Source organism: Cannabis sativa, chromosome 5 (assembly GCF_029168945.1).
Source record: "Cannabis sativa cultivar Pink pepper isolate KNU-18-1 chromosome 5, ASM2916894v1, whole genome shotgun sequence".
Classification (NCBI taxonomy): domain Eukaryota; kingdom Viridiplantae; phylum Streptophyta; class Magnoliopsida; order Rosales; family Cannabaceae; genus Cannabis; species Cannabis sativa.
This window is the reverse complement of record NC_083605.1, coordinates 8,459,918-8,481,656: the sequence shown is the minus strand read 5'-3', so window position 1 is coordinate 8,481,656 and position 21,739 is coordinate 8,459,918. Positions and strand designations below refer to the sequence as shown.

Here is a 21,739-nt window from a genome sequence, read left to right as displayed (position 1 = left end):
TTATTCATTTTTTACATTTATCTTTTGAGAGAAGAGAGTGTTTCTTTGTTTTGTGAGAGCCTAGTTGTTCACCTAGGTTCTAGTTGTTCTATTTCTGTTCTCACTCTATCCTAGAGGTTGTGAAGAACTACTTGACTGAACAAGAGATTGGTCTTCGGGAGAAGACTTGATAAAGCCTTACTTCGGGAGGAAGTAAGCACTTGGTCTTCGGGAGAAGACTTGTTGAAGCCTTACTTCGGGAGGAAGTAAGCACTCACACTTCAAAGACGAAGGGAGTTCGGGCTTGAAGGTGTTTCAAGAAGTCAGATTCATAAAGTGGATTACAAAGGATTGCGGCAATACTTTAGAGGGAGTCTAAACTTGTTTAAGTCAATTGTCTTTGTAATTTTGATACTTTATTAATTGATTTCATTCTCTGGGCGTGGCCCCGTGGACTAGGAGTGTTCGGGAGAACACTGATACCACGTATAAATCTCTTGTGTCAAGTTATTTATTTTTCTGCAAATATTTTTATATTACGCTCGTTCGGTTTTCTTTGTAGCGAATTACTTTCTGCTGCTGCAAACGCTTACAGTTATTATATTTTCTTATATACAACTGACATTTGCAAAAACACGGTTTTTCATAAATAGTGAACACAACAGAAGACATGGCGTGCCACCAATACTCCATACCTAAACCAACTTGAGCCAACAAAGTTAGGCCTGTTCCAGTAATTTGTCTGTGTTTACGCTTAGCACTACCATTTTTCTCACTGGTTCTTGGACAAGGGTGTTGAAAATAAATTTCTTGATGAGTAAAGAAGAAGCAAATGGTCACTATTTTCCACCCCAAACTCCACAAGGCTTTTAAATTTGATGTATATGTCAAATGCTTGGCTCTTTAAGGACATGGGAAATATCCAACAGATTCTACTAAAATCATCAAGAAAATACACACAATACTTAAATCCATCTTTAGATATGATGTGAGAAGGACCCTAAAAATTCATGTGTATTAGTGCAAGTGGTTGTGTGGCCCTACTAATGGTCAGGAAAAGGGAGTTTATCAATCTTGCCTTGGTGACAAGCTTTGCAAAATTGTGGGGTTTTTAATGAACTCTTATATGATATGTGAGGTAGAATCTTTGTTAGAGTGCTATAGGCAAGGCGGCCTAGTTTGCAATGTCATTACTTTTAGAAATAGAAAACACTTGACTAGAAGAAGTAGGTAAGAACAAGAATTTCTTTTGTTGATATCTTCAATAGTACAAGATTCAGTAGACAGTTTTGAATGACAATACAAGTACAAATGTAAGGCTCACAAGAGTCTTTGGAATATGTTGTTAGGTGACATTGGATAAAGGAGCTTGAAGCATCACTGAGTTCATAAAGACCACCCTTAGCCTTCCCTTTGAGGAGCACAGTGCCTGTTAGTTTGTCCTTGACAAAACAACACGATTTATAAAATTCAAGAAAGACATCATTGTCAATGGTAAGTTGAGAGACACTAACAAGATTTTTAGTCATTAAAGACATATTAAGAACAAAATTTAAATGAATTGGTTGAGGTAAGGAGGAAATAGTTATGTGACCAATGTGAGAGATGAGCAATTTCTTACCATTGCCAACTGCAATAGTCTCATTGCCATTGTATGTGGTGGCTGAGTCCAGGTTGGTTGTGCCAAAGGAGACATGGTTTGTGGTACCAATATCCAAAAACCAAGATTCATCATCGCCAATTTCAGGGATCATAGTAGTTGTTAAAGCCTATGGATCATAGAGAATGTCAGTTTTAACCAAAAGAGTCTGAGACAGTTGCAGTATGACTCATTCGAAGGTACACTTGGCAGAGTAATTGGGCACTAGTTCCTCGACCATAAGGATGGCTGCCATTGTTATCACTGTTATTGCCACAACTAAATCCATTTTGAGGACGATATCCACCACTTCTTGAAGAGACAAATGCAAGATTTGCTTGCATCTTGAGAGAGAGACCAGTGACCAAATTGCGAAGTTCAAGACATGTTTCATGGGAGAGAAGGAAGGCCTGAACTTCTTCGAATGAGAGAAGATCACTTCTCGACGTGATGTCAGACACGACCAGATTAAATTTAGGGCCAAGACTGTTGAGAAGTTGCAGCACTAGATCTTGATTTGTCACAGGTGAGCCAACAATCATAAAAGCATCCGCAATTGACTGATCTTTTTCAACATATTCCGAGATCGAGAGATTATTTTTCAACAGATGCAAGAATTGACCTTTTAGTTGAAGAAGATGAGCTTTGGTTTAACTCGAGAATCGTTGCTCCAAAGCATGCGAGGCAGTGAAAGATGAAGTGAAATTGTCTACGGAAGCAAGAACTGGTTCGGTCATGGACGATCGAAGCCAAGATAGTAGGAGGTAGTCTTTCTTTTCCATTGTGCATATTCAGGGTTGGGGGCTCCGGTGACCAGAGTAGCAAGGGGAGATATATCAGGTAACAGAATCTGATCCAGATCATGTCTAATGACCGTGGAAACAACCTGAGACTTCAACGAGAGAAAGTTGTTGCGATCAAGCTTCAAAGTTAGGGAAGTTGTTAGGGTATTGGAGAAGAGATTCCAAATATTTGTTTTATTAGCAGTAGCAGCAGGAAACATAGCATGCGGATTAGAGGTGGAAGGCTCCATGGACGCTAGTCAAAAGACGATGATATACCATGTAAAGTACGAGAATCTAAGTTGTGCTAGAAAGCAAAGAAAGGAACTGAAGAAGAAATAGAGTTATGAATGAATGCATTACTCGACAAAGTAAGAACATGCCTTTATTTATAAACCGATACCAGGTACAATCAAGAAACAAAAGAAAATTACAAAACACTACCAAGCTAACTAACTGATAGAATAATTTAACTAATTTATTAGTTACAATAAGTGACATCACTTAGAAGATGGTTAAAAAATATAAATGATTTATCATTTTTCAAAATATTCTCCAAGTTCTCTATCTATGATCTATTATTGTTATAGCTTTTCTCTTGTTATCAAATAGAACTAGTCAAAAACTGTCTCTTTATAGCAAATACTTAAAGAATAGGAAACAAAACAAACTGGAATCTTTGTGTTTGTTGGTGATTTTGAATTGAGTCAATAACTTAGTAGTATGATGAAGATGTAACGTGGATTTTGAATAAAGAAATAAGGGGTTGATGAGTTGCACAATTTTTAATTTTAATAAATTTATCATGAATAGTCCTCTTTTCATACTACTTAAAATTAGCACTGGACCATTGTCAAAGTCCTCTTTTCATGTGTATTAATTATTATACGTATGATTTAAGCATATATCTTCTCTTGCTCAAGATAGTAGACTAGAAGTCTATGTATACACTCACACTCAATATATATAGTATTTTTAATTTAAAATAAACTTGTTGTAGAATCAAATCACATGATCATGTAGTATATAGACAATTAATTCATTAGAAATATAGAGAAACTTACCAATTTCAGCGTTTGAAGTCCACAGTTATAATAGTTTAAGTTTAAGCCACAACATTTATTATTGATCCAAGAATCTTTTCTTCGTTCCAAAACTATAGTGACATATGTATATGTATATTGGCAATTGATGGAAATAAACTGAAAATGATTACTACCAACTGAAAAACAGACCAACTAAAATAATTGGAAATTTTTAAATTGTAAACAAACATATAATTTCAAAATTGTGGGAAAGAAAAAAAAACATATAATTTTAAATTATATATTTATGACTAATAATGACTCATCTTGTCATAAATTTGTTCTCTCCAAAATCAGTTGACTCTCGAATGATAACTACCACAGCTGGCTTATTGAAGTAAATTTATGCTTTGATTAATTACCGGCCCAAGTATTGGGCAGTTTGGGCCAGTGCATAAGGCTTCTATTTTTTTAAGGCCTAATTTATTTTCTTTTTTTTTTCCTATTATTTATACATAAATAAAAAAAAATAATTGAAAATTTATGAAGCAATTTTTTTTTTTTTTTAAAAAAACTACTAATAAAATTGTAGTTTTAATGTACATGGTTTGTTTTTTTATTTTTTTTTTGTTTTTTTTTTCTAAAGGGCTCAATTTTAAAATTTCGCACAAGGTCCTCAAAATGCTTGGGCCGGCCCTATGAGATCTCAAAAGCAATCAATGCAAAGCCATTGAAGATCAGAAGAAAAAGGTGGAGATGGAGATCGATGCACATTCTACAATTCTCCTCAGTCTTGGAGATAAAATTCTCAGAGAAGTTGCATATGAAGAAAAGGCTCTTAGTCTGTGGGATAAATTGGCTACTATCTACGTGAAGAAGCCCCTTGCCAATAAGTTATACTTGAAGAAGAAATTGTACACCTTAAGGATGGAAGATAGCAAGGAATTTAGGAGACACGTAAATGACTTTACAAGATTGTTCTAGACTTGAACAATATTGGTGTGAAGGTAGAAGAAGAGGACTAGGCCATAATCCTACCGAGTTCTTTACTTAAATTGCATGAACACTTTGTTGATACAATTCTTTATGGCAAAGACACCCTCACAATGTCAGAGGTTAAAGTAGCTTTTAACTCTAAGGAAATTCAAAATAAATTTGATGACAAACTTGTAATGTCCTACTAGATTAAGCACGTTATTGTGATTTTAATTTATTGTGCACTTCATTGCTAATTAACGGGTTTATTATTGAAAAACGTGAATAATTAATATTTTCATAATTAAACTTTAATTTTAAATATATATATAATAATTTACAAAATATGAGATCCTGTTTTTAAGTTACAACCGTTTTACAAAATATTATAATTACAAAAGTTGTCACCCAACGATTATCAAAATAAGCCTGTTATCTCGAAGATTGAACACTTTAGCTCTAACTGTCTCGATATATACAATCTTCATTAGCTCGAGCTCACTACTGTTCAACCTTTGCTTTGTCTTTACCTACATATGTAAACAATATATGTGAGTCGATAGACTCCGTAAGAAAAGCATAATCGTAACATAATATAAATCAGATTATAACTAGGCGTCCATACACCCAATTACAATCCTACCCCGCGTCCCACGCGTATTGAGTTTGGAAAATTCATACGACAGTATGATTGACCATAATATCAGTGTATACTCAGTACTGTAATTATACTGATGTGATAGCGTCAATCTGTACCCTACCAAATATATATTCGTCGTTATTCAGTGCAACTCTATGTACACTAATACCACCCTTACTTATATATTATCTATTAGGTATTTATAAACATGTACACTAAATATGTAAACACATATGTAATAATTATACTAGTCTTACCTTAATTTCAAATTAAGGTGTGTCGGTCAACCTGAGTGGAAACTGTTGCTCGATAATTTACAGGCCGTAAGTCACAACATACATAAAATTGATAAGGGAAATTTGAATTTCCATGCTTAAATAACCCATATATTATTCCCCTAAACTAATACTATATATAATTAATTTTATATGACACTTTTTGTATTTTTCCCATAATACCCTCCCCACCTACATCTACCCACTCCAACCTTTTTCTCATCAATTCAACAAACAAAATCCCCACCCAAAAGCTTCCACAACCACCAAAAATTTTTTCTTCTCTTCACTCATCACTAAAAGCTACAACCTTCCACACTACAAGCTACCACACTAATCCACCACATTACAAGCTCCATCAATGGGTAAGTATTTAATTTTTTTTTTTTTCTAAATCTTGTTTGTTGTTGTCATATTTAATTAAGAACGTTGTGTTTGATGATTGATCTGTGGATTGTTGCTGTTATTTTGTTATTTTTTCTGTTATATTTTTTGCTGCATGTGAAAACTGGGATTTTGCTGTTTTTCGCATTTTTTTCGTCGGTCCGATGGGGCCGTCTTTGGCCGATGGGTGGCCCGACGTGGGAAAAAAATTGTTGACAGGGGTGATGGGCCGATGGGTCCGATGGTCCATCACTGGGTCCGATGGTCGGACCCTCCTCGGGTCCGATGTGTTTTCCTAAATTTTTTTTTATTTTTTGGAACAAGGGTCCGATGGTCCCCATAGGGGTCCGATGGTCCGACCATCGGACCCATCGGCCCATATTATTTTTTTTTGAATTTTTTATTTTTTTAAATTTTTTAATACAAGGTCCGATCCATCCTTGTGGGTCCGATGGTCCGACCGTCGGACCCATCGGCCCAATTTTTTTTTTTTTTGAATTTTTTAATATACGGTCCAATCCTTGTGGGGTCCGATGGTCGGACCAATCGGACCCTACAGGATTTTTTTTATTTTTTTAATCTATTATTATTTTTTATTTATTATTATTAATTTATTTTATATTGATTTATTATTTGTGTTATTAGTTATTTTTTTATTAATCATTATTAGTTATTAATTATTATTTTAGTTAATGTTTTAAGAATTATTTTTTTTTAGTTATTTTATTAACTATAAATTATGAATTATTATTAATTATTGTTTATTTTTTTAATCTATTATTATTTTTTATTTATTATTATTAATTTATTTTATATTGATTTATTATTTGTGTTATTAGTTATTTTTTTATTAATCATTATTAGTTATTAATTATTATTTTAGTTAATGTTTTAAGAATTATTTTTTTTAAGTTATTTTATTAACTATAAATTATGAATTATTATTAATTATTGTTTATTTTTTATGGTTTGAGTAATAATTATTAATTATATTTTATTATCAATTAATAATTATTTTTTAATTATTAAATTTTTTTTATTATGAATTATTAATTATTGTTTTATTATGAATTATGAATTATTATGAATTATTATTTTATTATCAATTAAGTATTATTGTTTTGTTATTAATGATTAATTAAGATATTTTTCGGTGAGATTTTTGTTGTAAATTATAACTGTGTTTTTTTAAATGTTTGTGACAGATTCAACTGTTAATGCGTGTGTTATGTATAATGGTGTTTGGGAGCTTGATGGTAGAGATTGGATTTATAAAGGGAGTGCCGCTTTGACAATTGACATTGATCCGAACCTAAGCTACTCAGGTTTGGTTGATGTTTTGTACGAAGAACTGGATGTTGACAAAGCGGAGTATGACTTGAAATTGGAAGTAAATTACAAGTACAGGAAAGGCTATGAGTATCCTCCTGAAGTTATTCGAAATGATAAGCGTGCAAGGTACTTTTTATCTACACTTGCGAAGAAGCCAGATGAATTTATTCCTTTGTTTGTGACTTTGTTAAAGAAGAATGTTTGCGTCGATCCTAGTCCCACACCAAGTTTTGTTAAGGATAATCGTAGCGAGGTTGGGAGTTTTGTTGGTCCAGAAACAAATCCAGAGGTGTTGGTTGCAGATGTATTACCTGAATTAAACAATATGATGCCGAGTGCTGATATTGTAGCACAAATGCCGTTCATCGATGGTTTTTTTAATGGTCCAGACCCTGAATGTTATGTTGAGGGCAATGATGGCGTAAGAGACGACCAAGGTGCAGAGGCCCCTGCTGCTGTACCTTTGAACTTGACTCCACTATCGTACCAAATACCACCGAGGCCACCGACACGGAAAAGAATGCCACGTAGAGAAAATTGTCAAACACCTGGTACTAGTAGTAGTCGTCCAGGCGAAACCAGTCATGCTAGAGGAACTACTGACAGTACAGGTCCTAATAATGGTAGAGAGACCAATGATATTAGTGGTCCTACTGATGCTCGAGGTACCAATGTGACTGGATGGAGCGATCCATTTTCTTCTTCGACAAGTTACGGTAAATTCAAGGAGAAAATGTATACAAGAGAAGACATCGAGGATCATAGTCATTATATATCTACGGGTGGCACACCAGGCGGGGAGTTACATGTGGGAAAGTTTTTTAGAGACAAAGAGCATTTAAAGATGGTTGTTGGCCTGTATGCAATGAAGAAAGGGTTTGACTACTACGTTAGGAAGTCCGGTACTGATATTTGGTACGTCACATGTAAGGATACAGATTGTGGGTGGAGATTAAGAGCGAAGAAGAACGTACTTTCTAACATGTTTGAGGTGAGTACATTTCATAATGTACATACATGTTCCCTTGATCTTCGAGGAAAAGATAACCGTCAAGCATCACCTGTAATAGTTGCCCATCTAATTAAGGATAAGTTCACAACTGACGGCTCGGATCAGTTGCCCTCTGATATAAGAAAAAGTATGCACAAGGATTACGGGATCCAAATGAGTTACGAAAAGGCATGGAGGTGCAGAGAGAAGGCAATACACCTGACTCGGGGTACACCTGAGGATTCGTACTCTTTATTACCTAGTTACTTGCACATGCTATAGTTGCGGAATCCAGGTACCATCACGGATTTTGTGGTAGAAGATGGTCGCTTCAAGTATTGTTTCTTCTCTCTGGGTCCTTCTATTCGGGGGTTTAAGTTTTGTCGACCTGTTATATACGTTGATGGGTCTTTCTTGAAGACTAGGTATGGTGGGCAAATGTTGTGTGCAGTGGCTTTGGATGCAGGGAGTCATATCTTTCCGATAGCTTTTGCTATAGTTGACAGTGAAAACCACAATTCCTGGACCTATTTTATGAGAAAATTGAAAGAAACGATTGGTGATGTTGAGAACTTAGCTTTTGTTTCGGATAGGCATCAAAGTATTGTTCGTGCTTTGGATATCGTGTTCCCTGATGCACACCACGGTGCATGCTACCACCACATTATTATGAACGTCAACCACAAGTTCAAGACTGACGTCTTCACGAATCACATTTACACGTGTGCGTACACGTATTCAAGATCAGAGTTTCACAGAGAATTTGAGAACATTCGGGCCATGAATCCAGCGGTTGCAAAATATCTTGAGGAAATCGGATTTGAAAAATGGGTCTGGTCGTACTTTCCAGGGGTACGTTACAATGTAATGACGAGCAACTGGGCTGAGAGCTTCAACAACACAACTAAGGATGCAAGAGGCTTCCCGATCACTGCTGCTGTAGCATTCCTGAGGTCCAAAGTCCAGAAGTGGTTTGCTTCACGAAAAGAAAAAGCTGACAAGTGGACGAAACCCCTAGCACCAGAAATGGAGGAGGACTTGGCATTGCATTTTGAAAAAGGTCAGTTTTTGAACGTTGACTCATGCGGGCCTTACACGTTGCGGGTTCACCCCGGAAGAACAAGTTCTCACCGGTGGCGTAGTGGACTTGCAGGAAAAGAGTTGCACTTGCGGCTTGTTCCAGTGCATGAAGTTTCCTTGTCCTCATGCATGTGCTGCATCTCAGGAGCGAAGTATTAGCGTGTACACACTATGCTCGCCATATTACACAACAGAATATTGGAGGAGAACATACGAAGGAACAATTATGCCAGTTGGTGACGAGGATGATTGGGAATTACCTGATGACATAAAGAACATGACAGTTGGAGTGCCTGTTGAGAAGCAACCAGTAGGGCGACCCAAGAAGCAAAAGGTTGGAAGAATTAAGAACAACCGAACTGCTTGTAATGGTGAAAGGATTATCAAATCACGAAAATGTAGCAAGTGCGGTGCCACGGGACACAACAGAAGCACTTGCACCTACCGAGGTTTAACATAAATTTTTAGTTTATTTGTATCGTGATGGGTTGGACTATTATGTATTGTTATTGAATTAATGTTGGACTATTTTAAACATTAGAATTTGTGATATTTTATGTTTACATAATTATTATAATTTGTTGCACGAAAGAAAGGCGTAAAATTTGTATGAACTCTTGAAAAAACATAAACATACCAATAAAAAAAAACCATTTACATTGTTATCTTAATAAATACCAAATAAAAAAAACATTTGTTCATGCTAAATTCTGGTAAAACAAATCTACACACCACCGCTCTCTAAATTTCTTCATATTCTCATCGTGCACATTATCAAACGTAGTCTCCAGCATACTATGCTCGATGTGCTCTATCACGTACATCCCGCGATTACTGTTGTATGAGACAATAAAAAGTAAATGAATAAAAGTGTGCAAATTAAATTCAAGTTAAATAACAAAAAAATCAATTGTAATTAAGTTACCTTGTCTTTGTCTGTGGAACAACGGCCCGATCCATGACTTTTGAAGTGAAATTTCTGACCTGGCTCTCTGAGGCGGTAAGTTGAGGCAAGAGGATCATGTCATGACTCTCGAATAGGCCAGCCTGCAGCAGCAAATTTGGTAGTAATTTTTCCCACATTTCTAGGTGACGGTTCAATTCGTTCGTGGAAATCGATCCGAGGCTGGAGTCAAATATGTTCAACAACCAATGATCCAGATCTATCTCTAATGCCACCCAATGCTTTGCTCCATCGAAGTAGAGGGCCATATATATTCTCTCCTTGTTCTTCCAACTGGCCAAGAATTGACTTTCATCCCCTCGGATCAAATCTAATATGCCCTCGTCCCACTGATAGTTAGCCTGGTCATCACCCGCAGCTTCCCACCGAGCAATAACTCCTGCTGGGAAAATACACGGCATTATGACACATCTATTCGGGTAGGACTCGGGATAAAAGTGTTGCCGCCTCCTCATCAAATGGAATGCCGCATCCAAATGCTAAAACATGAAAATTAAATATGTCAGAGTTAAATAAAAAAGAGTTAGATAAAGTCTTTAAAAGCAAAAGCAGTAAAAAAGTCTTAAAAACTTACATCGTTCCCAAGCCAAAATTTCGGAGTATGCAGTTCGAGGAACCAAGACGAATGGTATCGACCGGTGAAGCACTCTCTCGGGTAATTGTTCCCAATCTGGCCGAGTACCCAATTGTGAAAAGTCTTGAGCAGCTTCCGATCAACCACTCTAAGTGGGTCCGCATTCACGAGTGTCGAAGTAGCCCTAGCCTTCTTCTTCATTTCAGTGTACTCAGCGAACCACCTAGGCCGCCTTCTCTTCCTCCGGTTCTCCATTACTTCTGGAGCTGTCTCTAACACCTGGACCTCAGAATCCTGAGTATCCCCGATGCTGGTGATATTCGTCTTCTCAGGTGTACAGAACATGTCATCATCATCCGGTTGGTAATCATTTGGGAGAATGAAGTCATCTTCCGGTGTCCGAGCCTCCTCTTCCGGTTGTGGCTGTGGCTGTGGCTGTGGCTGTGAATCTGCTGCCGGCCTTCCAGGATCTTGCAGGAGCGTCATTATGGTCTTCAACTGATCCATAATCGCTGTTTGTCCTCTTAGCGAGCGGCCTGCCCCCTCTCCACAGTCTCCAACCTTGCCAAAATGGCAGGGTATACTGGATCGCGAGCCAACGAGGTGCTGGGAATGGAAGCTGACGGGGGAACAGGAGGACCCTGTGACGCTGCAAGTGGGTCAACACCAGACCCATCAGGAACTGAAGCTGCAGATGGGTCAACACCAGACCCATCAGGAACTGAAGCTGGAGATGGGTCAACACCAGACCCATCTGGAACTGCGGGCGGTGCACGTGGAGGAGACGGTGGAGGTGGTGTAGAGTCTTTAAATATTCGGGCTGCCACCGCTCGTTCTTCCAATGTGGAGGCAAGCTTTTCGGCCTGGCTTCGCAAAGCATCCTGTGTTGGTTGCCCATCCTCACCCAACACAAGTTCCTCCAAGTCAACAAATAACGGAGGCCGACCCCGGTTATGTAACTCACAAACTCAATCTCGTTCGCCGAGGACATAACACGGAGTACATCCGTCAACCGAAAAATATAACAAATATATTAATATACTATATGGAAATTAACATGAATTCAAAATAAAGCGTAACAAACTTACATTTTTAGCAAATAATCTGGTCACTTCATCCTTCCCGAGTGTAGTTTTCGGCTTACTCTCCCAGTTGACCATTCTCGGAAAGCCATGCGACCTCCTCACTGCATACTCGTTGCCCAAATTCGTAATATGGCCTCGTATGCCCAATACCGCAACGCCGCAAAGATAGCCGTAGGCTGAGTATTTTGCCTCCTTCTGAGTTACTCCCTTCTCAATCTTTTTCAACATCTTATTCTTCACATCCAAGTAATCCTTGTTACAACTTTCCATCAGCTTGGTGTAAGAAATCTTTCCCCAGGGATACTCGTAGAAGAATGGAAGGTTATCAACCATTCTTATCACAAAAGGAGGAACGGCAGTCTTCTCCTCCTTACCAGTGAGGACGCCCATGACAAACAAGGCAATCCCCAACTTGTAAACATCATCAGCTTCTGTGCAGCTCTCAAAAACTCTGCGCAGTTGGCCGAAGGTGATCGAAGCACTACCGTTGAAATATTCCCGAATCAACCTGGGTCGAGCTTCCATTTTGTTCGATGTCTTCCTCGCAGTAGGGCAATAAGTTTAACCCGGTGACCAAGCCGAACTCCACCCTCCCAAATCTACATCTCTTCCTTCCCACATAGAAATGGACCTCGTCCGGCTTGTCAGATTTTATTTTGTGAAGCATCAACTGATGAAAAAATGCTCCAGAAAATTGTATGGGCGCTCTCTCGAAAAACTGTTTGAAAGGGGATTCCCTCACCCTGTCCAATAGGTTAAATTCTTCAAATTTAGCCTTAATCTTCGGGTAGTAGTAACTACCCCCGCGCCATGTGACACGGCCAGTGTAATGGTCCGACACTGGAATTATAAGATGTGCACTTCCCTGAAAAAAAAAAAACCAACAACGATAATTAATAATTAATAATACAAAAATACAATTGGTAATATACTTACATAATTAATAACCAACAACGATAAATAATTAATAATAAAACATAACCAATAATGAATAAAACAATAAAAAATAAAACAATAATTCATAATTAATAATTAATAATTAAACAATAATCAATAAAACAATAAAAATTAAAAAAAATAATCAATAATTTATACTAAAAAAATAATACATAAGTAATAAAATAATAAAAGATAAAACAATAATTAATAATTAATAAAACAATAATTAATTATTACAAAAACAATAAAAAATAAAACAATAATTAAAAATTAATAAAACAATAAAAATTAATACAATAATTAATCATTAATAATAAAACAATAATCAATAAATAATAAAATTAATAAGACAATAAAAATTAATACAAAAGTTAATAATTAATAATAAAACAATAATTAATAAATAATACAAATTTATAAGACAATAAAAATTAATACAAAAGTTAATAATTAATAATAAAACAATAATTAATAAATAATACAAATTCATAATTAATAATTAATAATTAGTAAAATATTAATAAATAATAACACAATACAAATTAAAACAATAATTAATAATTAATAATAAAATGTTAATTAATAATTAATAAAAATTAATAATTAATAACTAATAATTAGTAAAAAATAATAAATAATAACACAATACAAATTACTACAATAATTAATACTAAAACATTAATTAATAATTAATAAAAATACAATAATTAATAAAACAATAAAAAATAATACAAAAATTAATAATTAATAATAAAACAATAATTAATAAATAATATAAAACAATTATTAATCAAAAAAAATAAAACAATCACTAAATACTTATTAATACCTAAAACAATAATAATAAAACAATAATTAATAATAAATTAATACCTAAAACAATTACTAAATCATTAATATTAAAAAAAAAAAATTAATATCGGGTCCGATTGGTCCGATTGGCCCGATTTGGTACCCATCGGACCCATCGGTCCAATCGGACCCATCGGTCCATACACTATACATCGGCCCACCTTAAAATACGAAAGCCAAAAAAAACTTTGGACCGATGGGTCCGATTGGCCCGATAGAGTGCCCATCGGACCCATCGGTCCTTACACTAAGCATCGGCCCATCACCCCAAAACCAGCCCCATCGGTCCTATCATCTAACCATCGGACCCGAGCCCAATGAACCATCGGACCATCGGACCAGATGGAACAATCGGACAACCATCTTCCCCAGATCCGAATGGCCACACAGTCCCATTTTCACCATTTTCACAGTCCGATCACGGACCCGAATCCCATTTTCACAACAAAATTCTTAAATCTAAACAATAATATTTCAGAAACAATCTAAACTCTTTCTAAAAAAATCAAAAAAAAAAACACATACCTTTGACATTTTCGGAGTGGGTCGGGGTTGGGAGTTCGTCGGAGTGGGTCGGGGTTGCGAGCGTTGGGGTTGCGAGTTGGTCCGACTGTGTGCTCAACGCTGGGGGTGGGAAATCGGCCGACTGTGTGCGTTTTGGGTTTGGGGTGGGTTTGGTTTAGGCAGGTTTCGGCAGAGAGACTAAGAGAGAGGATGAGAGAGGCTGATTTCAAATGAGAGAAATGAGAGGGGTAGTTTAGGAAAATTGTTTAAATGGTCATATATTACCAATTTTAATAACTTTGCATTTAGGGGAAATTTTTTTGGGTAATATAAGCATATTAATTCAAATTTCCCATTGATAATTGATACGCTAAATCACTTTTTGGGGACTTAAGCTCAAAACTAGAAGATTTCCTATCGATAGATAGCGTGGAAATAAACTAAATATTGATAAAATGCAAAAAAACTGGGATCTAAATTTGAAAAATTTGGTTAATCGAAACTCCAAAAAGGTTCACCGTTTTAAAGGGTCCTGCTAGGAAAACCGGTTCACCGTTTCTGTAAAAATAGTGAACCGTTTTTCTCTATAGAAAAGATCAAATTTTCAAAACTAGGTCAAATCTACCCCAAATTCTACCAAACTCTCCATAATACCTAGTCAAGACAATATAAACACAATCCAACCATAAACAGGAGCTAGAACTGTCTAAAAACAAATTCACCATTAAAGACACAAGTTTGAGCTTAAAAGCTGAAACTTTGATCTTTCTCAATAACAATCACTAAATCCAGCATAAAACAACACAATTAATTATAAAAAAAAAACTTCAGAAAATAATTCTAAACACTTTCGATTCGTACAACAACCCAACCTTAGAATTTGCATGAAAACCTAACTCAAAAACTTAAACTTTTAAAGGAAAAGGGACGTACCTTGAGTTGGCTAGCAAGGACCTTGATTTCTAGGCTAAATCCCTTCCGATTTCATGTTGAAAATGGAAAATCCCCCTAGTTTTCCTTGGTTCCTCTTGGGCCGACAATGAAAGCAAAAAGAGAAGGAGAGGCGTGTGTTTATTTCTAATTTTGTGATTTTCTAAAAACAAAACATATAAATCTAATTTGGTTTTATTTAACTTCAACTAATGAATTAACAAAGAAGCAATAAAATTCTCACTAATTCATAAAAGATAAAAAGAAGGTAAAAGACCATTTTACCTTTACTTCACCAAGAAGTAATCTACATAATTAGGGGTAAAATAGTCTAAAATTATAACCCCAAGTAAGCCCAACATTTCAAATGCCTAACTATATTGCTCTGTTATTTCTAAAGTACAATATCATATCTGAGTGACTATGTAGGCCAAACGTCGCATTCCATTATTACTGGCCATAAAATATGAAAAATATAAAATTTTATATATAACATAATTTATACACCTAGAATACAAATATATCACTATAATTACAAAAATAATAATTAAAAGTCTTCCGACAATAAGCCTTAATTATTTGTTAATATTGAATATAAAGCTAAGTGGTCAGTACAATTATTCTCCCATTAGAAGGATTTCATCCTCAAAATCTAACTTGAATAACTCCGGATACTGAGTCCTCATATCGGACTCCAATTCCTAGGTGGCTTCCTCAACCTTACTATTTTTCCAGAGTACCTTGACGAATGTTGTCTTATTCTGAAGGACTTTATCCTTTATGTCAAGGATCTGCACTAGTTGCTTGTCATAGGACAAATCTGGTTGAAGCTCTAGAGTTTCATAACTTAAAATATGTGTGGGATTCAAGACATATATACTTAACATGGAGACATGAAATACGTTATGCATTGCTGATAAAGCTAAAGGCAAGGCTAGACGATAAGCAACTAATCCAAACTTCTCAAGAATCTAAAAAGGTCTTGTAAATCTAGAGCATAACTTGCCCTTTTTCCTGAAATGTTTAACCTTTTTCATTAGAGATACATGTAGAAATACATGATCTCTTACCTAAAATTCTATATTTCTACTTTTCGGATCTACATAACATTTCTGCCTACTCTGAGAGACAAGCATTCTGGCCTTGATCTTCTCTATTACCTCATTGGTTCGCTGAACTAATTCCGGACCTAGGTATTTTCTTTCTCCAATTTCATCTAGTGAATTAGAGATCTACATTTTCTACCATACAACATCTCATAGGGAGCCATCCCTATTGTACTCTTATAGCTATTATTGTATGAAAACTCTATCAGTGGAAAATACTTACTCCAGGAGCCTTCAAAATCCATCACACAGGCTCGCAACATATCTTCTAATATCTGAATTATCCTATCGAACTGACCATCTATCTAAGGATGAAAAGCTGTACTGAACTTTAGCTTTGTACCCATGGCTCGCTGGAGACTATCCCATAACTTAGAAGTGAACTTTGGATCCCTATCTGATACGATGGACTTTGGAGCCCTGTGTAATCGTACTATTTTCTTTACATAAAGTTCTACATTCTGATCTGCTGTGTACGTTGTATTTACCTGCAGAAAATGTGCTGACTTGGTAAACTGATCCACAACTACCCATATGGAATCAAGTATACCCGTGGTTCTAGGTAGTCCAATCACAAAATCCATGGTGACATTTTCCCATTTCCACTCAAAAAGATTCAAAGGCTATAACAACCCTGCAATAGGGATGACAATTATACCTGCGGGTTTGGGTATCCGTGGGTACCTGCCCCTAATGGGACGGGGACGGGAGTTGACTTTTGGGGCGGGGGCGGGTATGGGCTTAAATATTCATACCCGAGTCAGAAGTAGGGTAGGAGCGGGGGAATGGATACCCGCCCCGAACCCGCCCCGATATGATATATGTATACATTTAAGTTTTAAAATCATAACTACTACAATTAAAATAACTTCATGCTTTAGGCGTTTTATTGATTATACTCTATCTTTTTACTATACACATTATTCCACTTAAGTTTACTGTTTTACTGAGTTTTTATGATTATTTTTTTTAATTCTCTTTGAGACATCATTTTTTTTCAAAAATATATATGTAATGGGTACCCAATGAGAATCCTTCCCCCGTCGGGTAATCCATGCCCCGCCCCCGCTTTAATTTAAACGGGTATTGGGGCGGGTATAGGGGTGAATTTAGGAAGCGAGTATGGGGGTGGGGGAGCAATCTCCGCACCCGCCCTGTCCCGTTTACATCCCTACCCTGCAAGTCTTTGATGTTCAGTCTTAATCTGCTAACAAGTCAGGCATTGAGATATGTATTCCACCACATCCTTCATCATACTGCACCACCAGTAAAAAGACTTTAAATTTTGATACATCTTGGTTGTACCAGAATGTAATGAATAGGGAGTGCTATGAGCTTTATCGAGAATCTCCTTTTAAGCTCCACACTATTTGGGATACAAACTCAGGTTTTATAAAGTAACATCCCGTTAGCTGATATCGAGAAATCTTTAGCTTGACCAACTAAGACTTCTTCTTGAATTTTCACTAATTTTGGATCCATCAACTGAGCATTTCTAACTCTGTCTAAAAAATTTGATTGTAGTGTCAAATTATTATGTTTGCCAACCGCGAACTCAATCCATTGATGTTGTTTTCTTTTTTAGTTAAGGGTTATTTCAAAATCCAAGACATAAATTCATAATTTTTATGATGAATGTTATTTTTTAAGTTTCCAATATATTGAATTGCTTCTATTTTTCTATTTTCAATGCCATGATTATTGTTTTAATCTTCTTTAGATAAAGATGATCGCTAAATTATATTTTACTTTAATCTATTATTATCTTATGATTACTATTCACCTAATAGTCTAGGGTTTTAAGTGCTTGTGATAAATTATAATTTTTAATATTGTCAAAAGTATTTTAATTATGATGAAGAATAGAACCTAGGTGAAGTAAATTATATGCTTCATTAATTTATTGCCTAAATTAATCTATCTCCATTGAATTTAAAATTTTATCTATGTTAAATAAATTGCATGCTTATTGCTTAGAATAGTTGTCTGCTTTAGTGTTATCTGCGGGATTAATAATTTTATTAAAAAATTGAAATAACCTTCATTATTAGGAATTAAGGATGATTGTTGAGGGTGAAGATTAACTTTTAATTATTTCTTGAATATCGTAGTATCATATTTTATTTATTTTGTTAATTTTTTTCTAAGAAAAAAAAGCAAAAATAGTCCCTTTTTATTAGTGTTTAATTTTGAATAATAGAATAAACATAGTCCACGTGGGATCGACCCTTACATGCTTTTACACTTAAATAATTGGAAGTACTGAAGTCAAATTAATTAGTAAATTTGATACGACATACAACATGCATCAGTGCTCATCTAGTGGAGCCGGACCCATGACGTGCTGATTGTTTGATGATATGGAGGTCACATCTCATTGATAGTTGTCAAACCATGTCCTACTTTTGTGGATAATATAAAGACACATTAATGCTTGATCGTTAATTACTATCTTTTCATATTGGGAAGATATGATCCTCGGACGGGATCTTTGGAATTAAATTCTGATATGGCGAGATCTAGTAATTAATGAGTGTCCAGATGCTTGCTAAGTACTTCTCCTGACGCTTTGACTGAGGTCTTCCGGACACATGCTATGCTCGAGGGTTAGCCCACCTAGACGAGTCATCTGTCCAGCTTCCGGAACACATGACTTCGCTAATGGATCTAGTCCATTATCTTGGTTTGGTCTGCTATTGGGTCTGAAGTAATTGAGTTGTATCGCTTTTGAAATTATACGTGTTCTCATCTGAAAATATGGATAACACAAATTATATTAATTCTATTAAAACATTATCATAATAAAGATACTAAATTAAATATAACATTATAAATATTAATAATACTAATTAAATATTTAATAAATATATATATACTGTTCATATAATATAAACAAATTTTGTAAATATATTTGTATATATATATATTTTAATTTCGTATTAAATTTAGTAAGCATATTATTTTAATGGTATATCAAAAGATAAATATTGATTTATATATTTGGAATACTTTTGAATGGGTATTACCCATTAATGAGTAATAAATAAATTTAACGATAAATATTAACTTTAAAAATTATTAAACCATTAGATTTTCGACCGATAGCAAATAATAAAAGAGAAATTTGATTATTTCTATGCTTAATTTAGCTACTTAATTAAAGAAAATATAAAAAAAATACTTCTTTTTACATTATATCAAAAATATGTTTATATAAAAAAAATATTTAAGTCAAATTCAACTTTTTTATCACTTTTTTGTCGAAAACTTTTTTTTTTTAATTATTTTTTTTCAGCTGATGGACCAATCTCAGCCTATATAATGTAAAAATGAGAAATTTTTCTTATTAAATAGAAAAATCAATCATAAAAATTCAAAATTTTCTAATATTACCCATTTATAGGTAATACCCATTAAGAGTGCACCTTTATATATTTATATATTTCACTTTATTTGTTTAATTTTTTTAAAAAATTAATTCAAAATAATTAATATATATTAAAATTGTAAATATATATATATTTTTTTTTTGAAGGGTAAATATATATTTTTATTCCTAAATATTGATAAAATTATATAGGATTATATAATTATGGTTGTTTTTTTTTTCATAGTAAATTTAATTGTCTATAGTGAAATTCGAACTTAAACACACACACACAAATAAAATAAAATAAAATATTTCACCAAATACATCTTTAAACTACAAAATATATAGTGTTTATTCTACTAAGTTAACTAGTAGGTAGATTCATTTTTGCCTACCATAATATTTCAGGACTTGAGAAGTCTTGAATAAATGTTTGCCTACCTCTTAGATTTATTATACAGTTATTGAAAAACCGTGTTTTTGCAAATGTCAGTTGTATATAGAAAAATATAAAAACTGTAAACGTTTGCAGCAGCAGAAAGTAATTTCCGTTTACAAAGAAAACCGAACAAAAGTGTAATATAAAATATTTTGCAGAAAAATAAATAACTTGACACAAGAGATTTATACGTGGTATCAGTGTTCTCACGAACACTCCTAGTCCACGGGGCCACGCCCAGAGAATGAAATCAATTAATAAAGTATCAAAATTACAAAGACAATTGACTTAAACAAGTTTAGACTCCCTCTAAAGTATTGCCGCAATCCTTTGTAATCCACTTTATGAATCTGACTTCTTGAAATACCTTCAAGCCCGAACTCCCTTCGTCTTTGAAGTGTGAGTGCTTACTTCCTCCCGAAGTAAGGCTTTAGCAAGTCTTCTCCCGAAGACCAAGTGCTTACTTCCTCCCGAAGTAAGGCTTAATCAAGTCTTCTCCCGAAGACCAATCTCTTGTTCGATCGAAGTAGTTCTTCACAACCTCTAGGATAGAGTAAGAACAGAAATAGAACAACTAGAACCTAGGTGAACAACTAGGCTCTCACAAAACAAAGAAACACTCTCTTCTCTCAAAAGATAAATGTAAAAAATGAATAATGGAAGAGGTAATTCGAATGGTTGCTCTCTAGGCTCTATTTATAGATCATAGAAACCAAAGAGGCAACCACAAGTTCGAATTAGCAGCTGTACAAAAACTTTCCAAAAGAAACACGATCTGCTACATCAGATTCGGTTGCTGACGAAGCAGATACGCCTTAAACGGAAACTTACTAAAATCGGTCCGATCTTCTTTCAATGCTTGATTCCCCGCCAAAAAAGCATTAGATATTCTGATTGTATCAAGATACAATCGAAATTAATAAGGAAAAGGCAATAATCAAAGTTTCCCTTAAAAGGACAACTTTCCAAAAGAGAATTTCTTCTCTTTTGAGAGGTTTTCAACAAAGGAAAGTTCAGCTGAAAGTGCAACTTTCCAAACAAAGAAAATGGCAACTTATAACCGAATAAAAGAGGTAAGATTTCGAAAATGAATGCATAGCAATCTTACCATAAAAAGGAAAAATTATTTTGTCACCTAACTTGCCAAAAAAGGACTTTACAATCTCCCCCTTTGGCACTTTAGATGAACAAAATAATTTTTTCCATAAAGTACCTGCAATGCAAAGTTAGCAAGAGCAAACGATACTACTCCCCCTGAGTAACACAATCGAATATCACAATAATAAACAAAGAACATGCTAACTTTAAATATTAAGAAACATTAAGTTCACAAGTACTAACACACCACAACTCCCCCTGAAAAAGAGGGTCCAGAGTTGGGCAACAAACCAAAAAATAAATATCTCTCCCCCTTTTTGTTTATCGGAGTGCCAAAGTAAACAAAGAACAAAGAACAAAAAGGAAAGGAAAAAGAAACAAACTAAAACACTTTAAGCTTTGTGAAGTTTAATCAAAGTGGACAGTTGCCTGGACATGTCATGCTGGAAATCAGCCATTGCTTCAAGACGTGTATACACATTCTGAAGTTCAGACTTGACTTCCAGGAGTTCTGCAGCAGCAGAGCCTGAACTTGCACCAGCAGAAGCGACGGCGGCACCAGCTTTTGGCCGTTTTTGGAACACACCATCAAAATATTCAGAAGGTTGAAATGTAGGGCCAGTGATGGGAGGCTCAAGTGTTTCATGTGCTTGGGCAACATTCTTCTGAGAGGATAAAACCTTATAGATTAGATTTGGAAATACAAGTTTGAAGGTTGGCTTTTTACCTCTTCGAAAGGAGACAATCTGGTTGAGAATATGAGAGGCTAGATCAAT

The 21,739-nt window shown here is 35.0% G+C and overlaps 1 protein-coding gene across 1 annotated transcript; it reads right to left on the bottom strand.

The window, feature by feature from the left end:
* Positions 1-9,949: 9,949 nt before the first annotated feature.
* LOC133037794 (uncharacterized) lies at positions 9,950-11,158 on the bottom strand. Its single transcript, XM_061115375.1, has 2 exons — positions 10,641-11,158; positions 9,950-10,545 (listed from the first exon to the last, which is right to left on the bottom strand). The coding sequence occupies exons 1-2, from the start codon at positions 11,145-11,147 to the stop codon at positions 10,024-10,026; spliced, it is 1,029 nt and encodes a 342-aa protein (XP_060971358.1). The 5' UTR covers positions 11,148-11,158; the 3' UTR covers positions 9,950-10,023.
* Between the last annotated feature and the right edge of the window lie 10,581 nt (positions 11,159-21,739).

Bases quoted from the DNA above. Each gene is read 5' to 3' on its own strand.
- LOC133037794 (XM_061115375.1), bottom strand. From the start codon at position 11,147: ATGGATCAGTTGAAGACCATAATGACGCTCCTGCAAGATCCTGGAAGG. The intron at 10,546-10,640 runs GTAAGTTTTTAA...TTCATGTTTTAG, and splicing joins AATTTTGGCTTGGGAACGAT to CATTTGGATGCGGCATTCCA.